The 14,618-nt window shown below is 43.8% G+C and overlaps 1 protein-coding gene across 2 annotated transcripts in view; it reads right to left on the bottom strand.

Moving 5' to 3' along the window:
* The window catches only part of CAMK1D (calcium/calmodulin dependent protein kinase ID), a 395,130-nt gene that overhangs the window by 56,507 nt on the left and 324,005 nt on the right, over window positions 1–14,618 (bottom strand). For both annotated transcript variants that reach the window (XM_061126085.1, XM_061126083.1), the window contains exons 4-5: window positions 9,276–9,414; window positions 418–544 (exon numbers count right to left, since the gene is read on the bottom strand). In XM_061126085.1, coding sequence (XP_060982068.1) covers window positions 418–544; window positions 9,276–9,414 — 266 coding nt within the window. The remainder of the gene's footprint in view (window positions 1–417; window positions 545–9,275; window positions 9,415–14,618) is intronic.

Genomic DNA, 14,618 nt, shown 5'->3' with positions numbered 1-14,618 from the left:
GCGGATAGCCCAAGAGAGTGACTTGGTCAAGGTTTGGACCAGACTCCTCTGATTAATCTTTTCTTTCCACCTGTGCTTATATCAGCATTTAAATGTTTCGTTATGTGTCTGCACCTTACTGCTGTCTCAATGTGTCACTGTAAATATTTGAAAACATAGATACATGTGCTGTATTTCTGGTCTTAGAAACAGGGAACTGACCCAAATCAATTCCTGGCCTCCACGCAGGCTCACGCCCAAATCAAACAGGATTTCTGGGGAAGGTTTCAGGGAAAACCACATCCCTTTAAGCTTGTTCCAGTGTCTCTCGATCTTTTTATTCCTCCCTCAAGGGAAACGAAGGCAGGTGCCAGGCTTGAATGCTAAAGACAAGCGATCAGGCTGACAAATGGGAAAATACACACGCAACATCCTTACCGACATAGCCTGGGGTCCCACACGCTGTGGACATCACGTCTCCTTTGCCTTCCATTTTGGACAATCCAAAGTCGCTGATCATGATTTTGGACTCCTCATCTTGACTGTAGTACAACAGGTTCTCAGGCTAGAAAGAAAAGTAGAAAAAAAAATGTACAAACTATGTTGATAGCTGGGTTAATTGTGGGAGCCTCACCAACTCACCAAAACTTAATGACAATGGAAGGACAGACTTGAGCTTTAGACACAGTAAATACCTGAAGAAAAGCAGTGTTTAATGAAAGCAATGTGGGGGCCTTACATAGTATTGGGGCATTTATGGATTTTCAAGAAATGTGAATCCATTTCCCTTATTAGTATTTTCTCTAATTAAAAAAAATGAAGTATATATTGAAGCAACTAGAAAGTAGATGCCTTCCGGACTTGTCAATTCATTTGCTGGGTTGGGGGAAAGGAGGTTCCCAGAAAGAACGCTGCTTTTGCAGGTGTTCTGTGGTTTCTTATTTCCTGACCCTTGTCAGCATCCTGCCTCTGACCTAAGAGTCTCTCTCCCGGATCTCGGAAACCTCCTGAGTCCTGCAGCTCTGCACATGCATTGCACACCCTCCTTTCCTGAGCCAGCTGACGCCTGTGCACTCTGCTTCCGGGAGGTCATCCTGGAATGCATTGACGTGGAAGATCCAGAACTTTCTAGCCACGGCCCTGAAGAACTCGAAGCCTCTGCTTGCGTTTCTGTAGAACACGGAGTGATGGCTCCTCCTGTGCTTCCCCGACTGTAAATGTCAGAGTTCAGGTAGCAGTAATTCCCCACATGCGGCAAAGGTCTGATTATAACTTTGTCTCCACTCCAGATCTGCATGTCAGTGACACCTTCGGGGTATCTACATGGGAGGGGCTTAAGGGCGACAACCCTGGGGCAAACTGGGGGACGATGAAACTTCATCTGCATGGCATCTTCTGGAAAACTGGGAAACTTGGTTGTTCCTGGCAAAAAATGGGGGAGGGGCTTATGGAGCCCTAAGGAGCTGTTGGGCGAGAACCCCTCTACCCTTGCCGTATCCTATTAGTAATTTTCCATCCATGACCCTTCACTCTGCTCAATGGTTATACATCCTCATGTGTCCTTGCTGAACTTGGAGTGGAGCCCAACTCTCTCCCCTAATGCAATGTCCCTCTTGCAGGAGTCTTGAATAAAATGTTCCTTACCATTTGAACATGTGTCAGAACCAATTTATTTTTCCTTTAACAGAATCCCCCCAAAATACTACCCTTCACCCAAAATAACAAGATAAAAAGGAACAGCATTTATCAACCACAAGGACATTAATCCTGTGGACAAAGCATGAGATTAGAAGAAAATCAAATGTATATTTGTGGATGTTTTCAGTGAGTTTTAAACTAGAATAAAATGGGCCAATCAATAGTGGAAACAATAATGCTCAGAAAACAGAGGGAAACAATCTAACCGAATAGTGCAGGTGGCTTCTCTGAATGTTTAGGGATTAGCATTTGGTGAAGAGTAAGAATCCAGTCATGGGGGCAGAGAGTTTTTTTTTTTTTTTTTTAAGTTTCTGATTTTAAAACTTCCTATCCCTGACAGTGCTTCTGCAGCTGTCAAGGATCTCATGCTCCTAGACAAGCCTGCATGCAGGCAGGAGATGGCCTAACGGCCCAGAATCTCTCCTTATACCTTTTTCCTACAGGAGATGCATTTGGATCAATAAATGGCTCTTCCGAAGGACAACTACTGACGAGGATTCAATCAGCTGGTCATTCTCAGGTTAGGTCAATACTTTTACTTGTCTCAAGATTTAGTAAAGACAGCAAGACTTTTCATGGTGGAGGGGGGGAGTAAGGGGAACAGAGAAGAAAGTGGGAGAGAAGATGGGCTCCGGGATAATGTGGGTGGAGGCCCCCGTCTGGCAGAAGGAAGGCTGGGGTGATGGGATGATTGGGGGACAGAGGGGATCTTACAATCCTGCCTGGGGTCCTACAAGGCCCAGGACTCACCTAAAAGATTATTCTTCTGCATTTTATGGCATGTTTGCAAGACACCTGGTGGCCAACACATGACTTGGGATGTCAATTCCAACCCTTGTTCATGTAAGTTTTTAAAAGATCTGAATCAACATTTCCTGTAGAGTTCATGTTACATACAATCATACTCTGAATCCAGTGATAGCTTTCACCCCGCCAGGGGACACCTGGCAATGCCGAGAGACATTTCTGGTGGTCTGAACTTCAGGAGGAGAGGTGGATGCAGGAGCGCAAGAGGGCCTAGAAGAGCTGCTCCACATTCAAGATCAGGAGGGGCGACCTCGTCCAAGGTAAGGAGCAGCAGCTGTGCTTTGCTGGAGCAGCCGTGAAGAGATGCCCCACGTCCAAGGTAAGAGAAACCCACGTAAGACAGTAGGTGTTGCGAGAGGGCATCAGAGGGCAGACACACTAAAACCATAATCACAGAAAACTAGCCAACCTGACCACAGGACCACAGTCTTGTCTAACTCTATGAAAATAAGCCATGCCCTGTGGGGCCACCCAAGACGGACGGGTCATGGTGGAGAGGTCTGACAGAATGTGGTCCACTGGAGAAGGGAATGGCAAACCACTTCAGTATGCTTGCTTTGAGAACCCCATGAACAGTATGAAGAGGCAAAAAGATAGGATACTGAAAGAGGAACTCCCAGGTCGGTAGGTGCCCAATATGCTCCTGGAGATGAGTGGAGAAATAACTCCAGAAAGAATGAAGGGATGGAGCCAGAGCAAAACCAATACCCAGTTGTGGATGTGACTGGTGATGGAAGCAAGGTCCGATGCTGTAAAGAGCAATATTGCATAGGAACCTGGAATGTTAGGTCCATGAATCAAGGCAAATTGAAAGTGGTCAAACAGGAGGTGGCAAGAGTGAACGTCGACATTCTAGGAATCAGCGAACTAAAATGGACTGGAATGGGTGAATTTAACTCAGATGACCATTATATCTACTACTGTGGGCACGAATCCCTTAGAAGAAATGGAATAGCCATCATGGTCAACAAAAGAGTCCAAAATGCAGTACTTGGATGCAATCTCAAAAATGACAGAATGATCTCTGTTTGTTTCCAAGGCAAAGCAAACCGTTCAATATCACAGTAATCCAAGCCTATGCCCCAACCAGGAACACTGAAGAAGCTGAAGTTGAACGGTTCTATGAAGACCTACAAGATCTTTTAGAACTAACACCCAAAAAAGATGTCCTTTTCATTATAGGGGACTGGAATGCAAAAGTAGGAAGTCAAGAAACACCTGGAGTAACAGGCAAATTTGGCCTTGGAGTACAGAATGAAGCAGGGCAAAGGCTAATAGAGTTTTGCCAAGAGAATGCACTGGTCATAGCAAACACCCTCTTCCAACAACACAAGAGAAGACTCTACACCTGGACATCACCAGATGGTCAACACCGAAATCAGACTGATTATACTCTTTGTAGCCAAAGATGGAGAAGCTCTATACAGTCAGCAAAAACAAGACCAGGAGCTGACTGTGGCTCAGATCATGAACTCCTTATTGCCAAATTCAGACTTAAATTGAAGAAAGTAGGGAAAACCACTAGACCATTCAGGTATGACCTAAATCAAATCCCTTATGATTATACAGTGGAAGTGAGAAATAGATTTAAGGGACTAGATCTGATAGACAGAGTGCCTGATGAACTATAGATGGAGGTTCATGACCTTGTGCAGGAGACAGGGATCAAGACCATCCCCATGGAAAAGAAATGCAAAAATAGCAAAATGGTTGTCTGAAGAGGCCTTACAAATAACTGTGAAAAGAAGAGGAGCAAAAAACAAAGAAAAAAAGGAAAGATATTCCCACTTGAATGCAGAGTTCCAAAGAATAGCCAGGAGAGATAAGAAAGCCTTCCGCAGTGATCAATGCAAAGAAATAGAGGAAAACAACAGAATGGGAAAGACTAGAAATCTCTTCAAGAAAATTAGAGATACCAAGGGAACATTTCATGCAAAGATAGGCTCAATAAAGGACAGAAATGGTAGGGAAGCAGAAATGGTAACAGAGGCAGAAGATATTAAGAGGTGGCAAGAATACACAGAAGAACTGTACAAAAAAGATCTTCACGACCCAGATAATCATGATGGTGTGATCACTCACCTAGAGCCAGACATCCTAGAATGCAAAGTCAAGTGGACCTTAGGAAGGAAGCATCACTATGAACAAAGCTAGTGGATGTGATGGAATTCCAGTTGAACTATTTCAAATCCTGAAAGATGATGCTGTGAAAGTGCTGCACTCAATATGCCAGCAAATTTGGAAAAGTCAGCAGTGGCCACAGGACTGGAAAAGGTCAGTTTTTGTTTCAATCCCAAAGAAAGGCAATGCCAAAGAATGCTCAAACTACCGCACAATTGCACTCATCTCACACGCTAGTAAAGTAATGCTCAAAATTCTGCAAGCTAGGCTTCAGCAATACATCAACTGTGAACTTCCAGATGTTCAAACTGGTTTTAGAAAAGGCAGAGGAACCAGAGATCAGATTGCCAACATCTGCTGGATCATCGAAAAAGCATGAGAGTTCCAGAAAAACATCAATTTCTGCTTTATTGACTATGTCAAAGCCTTTGACTGTGTGGATCACAATAAACTGTGGAAAATTCTGAAAGAGATGGGAATACCAGACCACCTAACCTGCCTCTTAGAGAAACCTATATGCAGGTCAGGAAGCAACAGTTAGAACTGGACATGGAACAACAGACTGGTTCCAAATAGGAAAAGGAGTACATCAAGGCTGTACATTGTCACCCTGCTTATTTAACTTATATGCAGAGTACAGCATGAAAAACGCTGGGCTGGAAGAAGCATAAGCTGGCATCAAGATTGCTGGGAGAAATACCAATAACCTCAGATATGCAGATGACACCACCCTTATGGTAGAAAGTGAAGAGGAACTAAAAAGCCTCTTGATGAAAGTGAAAGAGGAGAGTGAAAAAGTTGGCTTAAAGCTCAGCATTCAGAAAACTAAGATCATGGCATCTGGTCCCATCACTTCATGAGAAATAGATGGGGAAACAGTGAAAACAGTGTCAGACTTTATTTTTTGGGGCTCCAAAATCACTGCAGATGGTGACTGCAGCCATGAAATTAAAAGATGCTTACTCCTTGGAAGAAAAGTTATGACCAACCTTGATAGCATATTAAAAAGCAGAGACATTACTTTGCCAGCAAAGGTCCATCTAGTCAAGGCTATGGTTTTTCCCCAGTGGTCATGTATGGATGTGACAGTTGGATTGTGAAGAAAGCTGAGCGCCAAAAAATTGATGCTTTTGAGCTGTGGTATCGGAGAAGACTGTTGAGAGTCCCTTGGATTGCAAGGAGTTCCATCCAACCAGTCCATCCTAAAGGAGATCAGTCCTGGGTGTTCACTGGAAGGACTGATGCTGAAGCTGAAACTCCAGTACTTTGGCCACCTCATGTGAAGAGTTGACTCATTGGAAAAGACCCTGATGCTGGGAGGGATTGGGGGCAGGAGGAAAAGGGGACAACAGAGGATGAGATGGCTGGATGGCATCACCGACTCGATGGACATGAGTTTGGGTAAACTCCAGGAGTTGGTGCTGGATATGGAGACCTGGCATGCTGCGATTCATGGGGTCGCAAAGAGTCGGACATGACTGAGCAACTAAACTGAACTGAACTGAAATTTCAGGAGTGGTACAGGCGTCCGTCTGGTCAAGGCTATGGTTTTTTCCAGTGGTCATGTATGGATGTGAGAGTTGGACTGCAAAGAAAGCTGAGTGCTGAAAAATTGATGCTTTTGAACTGTGGTGTTGGAGAAGACTCTTGAGAGTCCCTTGGACTGCAAGGAGATCCAACCAGTCCATCCTGAAGGAGATAAGTCCTGGGTGTTCATTGGAAGGACTGATGCTGAAGCTGAAACTCCAATACTTTGGCCACCTCATGCGAAGAGTTGACTCACTGGAAAAGACCGTGATGCTTGGAGGGGTTGGGGGCAGGAGGAGAAGGGGACGACAGGGGATGAGATGGCTGGATGGTATCACCGACTTGATGGGCATGAGTTTGAGTAAACTCCAGGAGTTTATGATGGACTGGGAGGCCTGGCATGCTGTGATTCATGGGGTCACAAAGAGTCGGACACGACTGAGCGACTGAACTGAACTGAACAGGCGTCTCATGGGCAGGGACCAGGGATGCTGCTAAACATGTCCCCGTGAATGGGAAAACCTCCCCCAACAAAGAATGATCCAGCTCCAAAGGCCAACAGTGCAGCCCCTCCGTAATAGGAGGAGGCAGCAAAGACACTTCTCTTGCTTTGAAAAAAGGGCAACTGAGGATCTTCAGTAGCTTCCTCGGGCAAGAAGACACAGGAATGCCTTTCTGAAGGGAAGAAGAGGTATGTTCATATGTGGGGGCTGAGTAGTATCCTAAGTTGTGCACTAATCTCTTTAAAATAATTTTATTTATTTATTTTTGGCTGTGTTGTTGCTACATGGGCTTTTCTCCAGTTGCCACAAGGAGGACTATTCTCTAGTTGTGATGCGTGGGCTTCTCCCTGAGATGGCTTCTCTTCTCGCAGAGCATGGGGCTCTAAGGCGCAAGGGCTTCAACACTTGCAGCACTCAGGCTCAGGAGTTGTGGTGTGGGGGCTTAGTTGCTCCGCAGCATGTGGGATCTTCCTGAATCAGGGATCAAATTTGTGCCTCCTGCATTCGCAGGCAGATTCTTTACCACTGAGCCACCAGGGAAGCCACCTACTCTTAAATTAATCCAACTGTAAAATCCTCTATTTCCCTGGCCTAGATCACAAAGTTAAATTTTTTAGAGGTTTGTAAAAGTTTAACTTCTGAACCCCGACTTCCTCCACATACATAAAGCTTCTTTGTGCCTCTGTAAAGAGATCACAAAATTGTCTTAAAATGGTAATGTTCTTGCCACAGTGATAAGCCTGGTGATCTTAAAGCTCTACCAGCTGGGAGACATATGTACTTCTCCAAAAGCATTATCTGCATATAAAAACCCCTATCTCCCATGCAGCCAATCTATCTTTCTAAGGGGAAATAGACATTGCCCATCTAGGAAATGGCCTATTTGCTTAGACTGGATTTCCAGTGAGTACAGACAACTTGACCATCATATCACATCTTCACAGTCACCAAACTAACTTGTTTAGGAAGAGTTGCCTGCCAAGGTCTAGAACACAGAATCGGCATTTGGTGAGAACACAAGCGAGCAGAGGAGGCTCCGCTGCTTGGTATGGAGGGGCCATGTGGCCTTACAGAGCCCTCACCTGGCCCTCTGAAGGACCCCCAACGTCCTGAAGGTCACCTACTGGTGCTCACAGCCCATTTCACCCATCAAGAAGCCTACAAAGGCTGTAAGAACTCCATCAACGTCCTCAAATACCCTCATCCAGTGGTTCTCCAAGTGTAGTTCCCAGACCAACATCAATGTCACCTGTAAACCCCTTAGAAATGCAAGTTCCCAAGCCCTGCTGCAGACCCTCAGGGTCAGAACCTCTGGGGAAGGGCCAGGAATCTGTTTCTCACCAGCCGTGCAGATAAGTCTTCGCTAGTGGTAAAGAACCTGCCTGCCGATGCAGGAGACATAAAAGATGCAGGTTCAATCCCTGGGTCAGGAGGATCCCCTGGAAGAGGGCATGGCAACCCACTCCAGTATTCTTGCCTGGAGAATCCCATGGACAGAGGAGCCTGGTGGACTACAGTCCATGGGGTTGCACAGAGTCGGACTTAACATGCACAAACGCAGACAAGTCTGACGTAGGCTAACGTTTGGGAGCCACTACTCCAGTCACTGGGAAATAATTAACATGGAGAAAAGAAGAAAAAATTTTACAGTGAGTCCCTATGAAAGAAAAAGCTATACCATTTTACACCCTGACACCCAGTATCAGATAACGGGCAGATGTTAACATTCTGTTTTAACACATTTATGATTTATTCTTTACATTGATTTAGACTGCCCAGAGTCGTGAACAGCATGGCTTCAGTACAATATAATCCCTGTGTTTTTGACAGGAAAGGTGCATATGTGTACTGGGTAGGGTTTCCATATTGACCGGTCAGTAAGCTCTGGGGGCTAGGCGTGGACCTGCCGTAGAATGAAGCCACTTTATAGTTTCGGGTCAATTCCACCGATTTTTTCTGTTCCTCAAATTGGTATGTTTGATCCTTACTCTTGCTACTATGATACCTACCCTTCGGCATCTACTGGGACCTTTGAGCCAAGGTGACCAAGGCCTAGATCCTTCAAAGCTATTAGTAAAGGGTGAGTATTCCTAAATATTGTAGGGAAAAGATAAGAATGGAACAGACAGGACACAGAGAGGAGGCTGTACTTGTAGGTCATTTAATCTGTCTTTCCTGATAATCTTCAATTTCCTTTCTCTCTCATCTCATCCCTCTACCAGCCGCTCCATTTTTTTTTTTTTTTTTCCATGTAGTGGGTTGTGCTTAAGCAGGGCTGGAATTGGGAAAAGCCTGAAGAACTGCACTGGGCAAAGGATCTTCATGGCCTCTATGTCTTGAACAAAATTACACTTTAGACAAGCTTGAACCAATACACAACCTACATCTCCCATGGCCCTTTTGATGCAAAATGGTTATTAAATGTCCCAAACAATGGCCAGGCCCATTGATCTTTATCATCTTTTAAGCCACTTCTGGGTCCCAAAGGCCATGACAACTAACAGTAGGCAAAGCCCACCATTCATTCCACCCATATTCCAAATCAAGGCAACCTCAACCCTCCTCTGGAGCCAGTCCTCTCCTGACAGTGCATTGTGGGTTGGAAAGCAGTTGGAGAGTGTTGCTAAGCAATGGCCTCACCTTGAGGTCTCTGTGGACAATACCCATTCTATGGAGATAGTAGACCGCATCCAAGACCTGGCGGATCAGAGTGCTAGCGTCTTTCTCTGTGTAAAATCCTTTCTCCACTATCCGGTCAAACAGCTCTCCACCAGATACACTGTTAAAAAAAAACAAAGAACAAATCAGTATAAGTTTATTTTTTTTAATGTTTTGTTTATTTTAAAAATCCTTTATCTCCTTGACTGTACCGGGTCTTAGTTGCAGCACACAGGATCTTCAATCTTGTGGCATGTGGGACCTACTTCCCTGACCAGGAATCAAACCTGGGCCCCCTGCATTGGGAGCATGGAGTCTTAGCCATTGGACCACCATGGAAGTCCCCAAATCAGTATACATTTAAAAAGACATGTTGAATTATTCAGGGAAAACTATCAATAAGACCTTTCAGTATGGTGAAAGACTCAAATTCTAATTAAAAAATAAATCTATTTCCAGATTTAAATGTTGTCTCCTTATTCCCCAGAAGTTATACCAGGGAAGTGTTTCTATGTCATGATGGCACAGATGGTCTAGAAGGAAAGAAAGTGAATAAAAATACACTAGGACCCATGGGCTAGGCAGGCCTAAGAAATCTCTCTTGGCCTTTGCTCCATCCCGCTGGGACAACATTAAGTCAGAATAACCTTCCAGAATCATCAGTGACAGGGAGACAACGCTGGGGAGGAGGCCTCCCTCACATGTGAGTGTAGCCTTAAAGATCTGGGCGGTGGGAGGGGGTGTTTGTGAGCAAAACAGCAAGCAGCCAACAGGATGTCAGGCTTCTTGACCCAGATCTGCTCTTAAGATGCTGAGAAGATGAAGACTCTGGGAACCTTTGGACCTCAGTCTTTCCATCTATTAAATAAGGGAGTTAATCTAGTCAATCATTCCCTCAGATGCATCAGAACGTCAAAGCCACTTTTGAATTACAAAAAGGTAGAAGAATGACACTCCAGCATATTGTTTTAATTTGGTTTGGGGGAGAAAATATTCCATTTTAATTTGCTTTGAGTTTCAGATTGCATTAACCATTTTTTGGATTTATCGAAAGGGGACCTAGGTCACCAAAGGTCAAAAGGCCCTGGTGGACAACTTCCAGAGTCCCTTTCAGCTCTGATATTTGATGCTGCTCTGAGTTTCACAAAGTAACAGAACTGCAAAATCCTGAACAGAAACAATTCAACTAACACCTCTGCCTTCAAATTCTTAGACTATAGGATTCTCAAAGAAAAAGTATTTTGTTAAGATAATTAAGCCATCTTGGAAATTAGCTTCAAGGGATTTATTAGCACTATTTTAATAAAAGAAAAACACATTTCCCAAAAATAAAATGAAAAAGATATATTTGAAATACCAAAATCAGGAAAGTTTCACAAACAACTTTTACATCTTTAAAAGACAGGCCCCAGCAGTAACACACACATACACCAACACATGAAGCTATGATTCATTTTCTGCAAGTCAAGGCAATTAATGTTCAATAACTGAGCCACTGAAATGTTCTTTTTTAAAGAACTAATAAAACAAAATTGCAGCTATAAAAGGCCTGTGTATGAGTCTCTCCCATTACTTATAATCAGTCTGAGCCATATTGAGCCTGGGTAATGTCTCATTTCCAAAGCAAACTGAGCAATCTAGATAAAAGAAGAAAGACACTCAGGAAAAATAAAAAAGCAATTCAAAGAGTGAAAAGAAACAGAAACAACAGGGGAGTAAGTACAGCTGGACAACTGCGCTGTCTAAATGATCCCTCCTTGGGTAAACCCAAACCCCAGGACATTCACATTCCATCTCAGCAACTCACATCAAGTTCTCACCACTCTTCCTTTTTTCTAGACTCTTCTTCCCAGTGAGTTTCAATGCAAAAACTCTGCAGAGTCCAAGAATGTATTACAGGAGATGTATTGCTGCCGGGGGTAGGGTAGACTTGGGTGCATTCACCTGGAGGCAATTCACTTCACCAGATCATTTATTCATCACTCATTCTACATGTACTGGACACCCACTAGGTGCCCGCCACCCTGTGCAGTTGGTGCCAATCAAGGCGTCATAAGCGGTGCAGGAGGAAAAGTCCTTCTTGACCATGCCCATCCTCACCCCCTACATCGGCTCACCTTCAATAAGGGTGCTGAGCAAGTGTTCTACCACTGGGCTGCTACTCACACATTCTGCAAGGTGCCTGAAGGCCTTAGGCAACAATGCTCCCCACCCCCACCCCCACCCTTAGCACCCTGTAACCTGTGATTTGCCAAATCTCTTCCCTCCCTCAAAACTGATCTTTCCTGCTTCCAAGTCTCTCAAAGTCCTCTTCTCTGCAATGGGATGTAAGGTATTAATAGCTATTGAATAATATTTTCTCTGTGATAGTTCAGCAATGCAGGGACTTTCCTAGTGGTCAGTGATTAAGATTTCATACTCCCAGTGCAGGGGGTCCAGGTTCGACCCCCTGGTCGGGGAACTAGATCCCACACGCCACAACTAAGAATTCATTCACATGCCATAACTAAAAGACTCTGTGTGTCCCAGCACAGATCCCATGTGCCAGGACTAAGACCCAGTACAGCCAAATAAATAAATAAAATTAAAAAAACACAATTTGAAGCATCGGAATTGAAGTGTAAGATACTCCTGTGCTAGGTAGGGTCAGGGTCTCAATTTTCTGCCCATTTAATATTTCACTTCTTAAATTCCAAATTGCACCAGTGATTTATTTTTCTGAACAGTGCTCAGAAAGAATGTGGTTTCCTTAGAAACCAAGGAACAGGGGAAAAGTTTTAAAACTTGCCAATAAAAAATGTAACAATACTGATAAAAATACCTTAAAGTTCATAAGTTTTTATACTTTCCAAAAATCTCCTTAAGCATACATTTCAAAAAGGCCATTCTGACAGACTGAATGTTTGAGCTCCCCCAATTCATAAGCTGAAGCTCTAAACGCCCACATGATGGTATTTGGGGGTGGGAACTTAGGGAGATAATTAGATTTAGTTGAGGTCATGAGAGTGCAGCCCTGATTATGGAATCAGTGTGTTCATGAAAAGAATAAAGGACATCATAAAGACACCGTAAGAAGACGGCCATCTGTAAGCCAGGAACAGAGCCCTTCAGTTCAGTTGCTCAGTCGTGTCCGACTCATTGCGACCCCATGAATCACAGCACGCCAGGCCTCCCTGTCCATCACCAACTCCTGGAGTTTACTCATGGAATCAAACCAGCACCTTGGCCTTAGACATCCTAGACTTCAGGACCGTGAGAAATACATCTCTGTCCTTTAAGCTGCCCAGTCGCTGGTATTCTGTTATGACAGACTGAGCTAAGACACCCAATCATTTTCAAAATCACTTGTGAACAACGAGAATCCCAGAATCACTGGTAAGGAAATAAATTTAGAATTGTACTGAGGGGCATGTCTCATTTTCTGGCTGGCAGGACGCATGAAGGTTGGGGTGGTCAGCTGCTGAGCTGACGGGTGGTTTTCTTGAGTCAATATTCTTCTACAGCGAGCTTCCAATGTGTCTGGTTTAAAGGTCCTCATTAGAAATGGAGCTCCCCAAGGAAAACTTGCAAAGCACCAGAATGCAATTAGAAGGATGTGGTCAGGTGACTGGAGAAAAGGAGCAGGACCATAACAAGAGGTCAATAAATAAAATTACTTAACGGCAGCCATGGGAGAGAGATTCAGCTTTAGGGGGATGTAAGTATACAAGAAAACTGGATACCAAAGACTAAGGGAACAGAAGACAGGGGATATGGTTTGGAAACTCTCTATCCTCTCAGTTGAACTTAGACATTTATTTAGAACAACTTGTCTTTGCAGTGAACTTGGGTTTGCTCAGTCTCTGACCTCTGTGCCTATTATACTGCACTGCTCTCACTATGTGAATCTTAACTATGCAAATACCAGTTAGCTGGATGTAATGATCTCAGTGGGCTTCCTGGGAGGCTTAGTGGTAAAGAACCCTCCTGCCAATGTAGGAGACATGGATTCAATCCCTGGGTCAGGAAGATCCCCTGGAGATGGAAAGGGCAACCCACTCTAGTATTCTTGCCTGGGAAATCCTATGGACAGAGGAGCCTGGTGGGCTCCATGGGGTCACAAAAGAATCAGACGTGACTGAGCGACTAAACAACAATGATCTCATAATATTTACTAGCAACATTTTAAGTAATGCAAATCTCTTCAAATTAAAAAATAGTCAAGAAACACAGTTTCAAAACTGCTGGATCAAGTAAGTAAACTGTAATTTTTGATCCTAGACCGTTACATAGTCTGTAACGTACTATACACAACTTTGTCAGTGTACCATGCTTCGTTGGTACTAGGCAAACTACCCTGCTTTTTACATGCACTTGAACTTCTCCATCTGATTTTGGTAGATTGTTTTTGTTTAGTAGCTAAGTACCATGTCCAAGTCTTTTACAACCCCATGGACTATAGCTCTACCAGGCTCTTCTGTCCATGGGATTTTCCAGACAAGAATACTAGAGTGGGTTGCCATGGCCTCCTCCAGGGGATCCTCCTGACCCAGGGATTGAATCCAAGACTCCTGCATCTCCTGTTTAGCAGGCAGATTCTTCACCACTGAACTACCTGGGAAGCCCCTGATTTTGGTAGATATTATCCCCTTATTTTAAGATTTACTGCTAATTACATAGTGTGTTATAAGTTATAACAATATCATCCACACATCCAGTCAAAACTTATATTTGTGCTAATATGGAAAAATAGGCTCCAAAAATCTATTACTCTAGAGGTTAGATTTAATAAAAGATGAAAAAGGCCAATGGAAACCAGAGTATGTCACAATATATGCCTCTTAGACATAAAATTATTTTGAGTTGAAGGCAACTTAGTTGCCTTGTGTAGGCTACATATGTAAAGATTCAATAAAATGTGTCTGCTTTTTCCCTATTCATGTTTCATTGTGAGTTTCATCTTCAGATTTAGCCAGGGACCCTCAGAGGGTTGAAAAAAACTTCTCCCTCCCCAACAAGGCCAAACAGCATAGCACTGTGCTATTAATATTAGAGACAGGAGTCTGAGAAGTATCAGCGCTGATACTGGGATGATAAAAAGCAGTGTTACAGCAGACATGCCCTGAAATTCACAAGACTGTCACATAATGAGGCAGGACCAGTATTAAAGACCCAGGTGACTTGGCTACAAGAGCCATGTGGCTTTAATGGGCCCCAGTGCAAGACTGGTTACAAATATGTGTTTTCTAAGAACCATTTCCCCTATTTACATAGAATCCTAAGGGGAAGGCAGTCCTGAAACATGCAAGTTGTGATTGAGAGGCTGAAAACAAAACATTTTTCAAC

Source organism: Dama dama, chromosome 23, assembly GCF_033118175.1.
Source record: "Dama dama isolate Ldn47 chromosome 23, ASM3311817v1, whole genome shotgun sequence".
Lineage (NCBI taxonomy): Eukaryota > Metazoa > Chordata > Mammalia > Artiodactyla > Cervidae > Dama > Dama dama.
The sequence above is the reverse complement of the archived record's forward strand: the minus strand, read 5'-3'. Positions and strand labels throughout refer to the sequence as shown.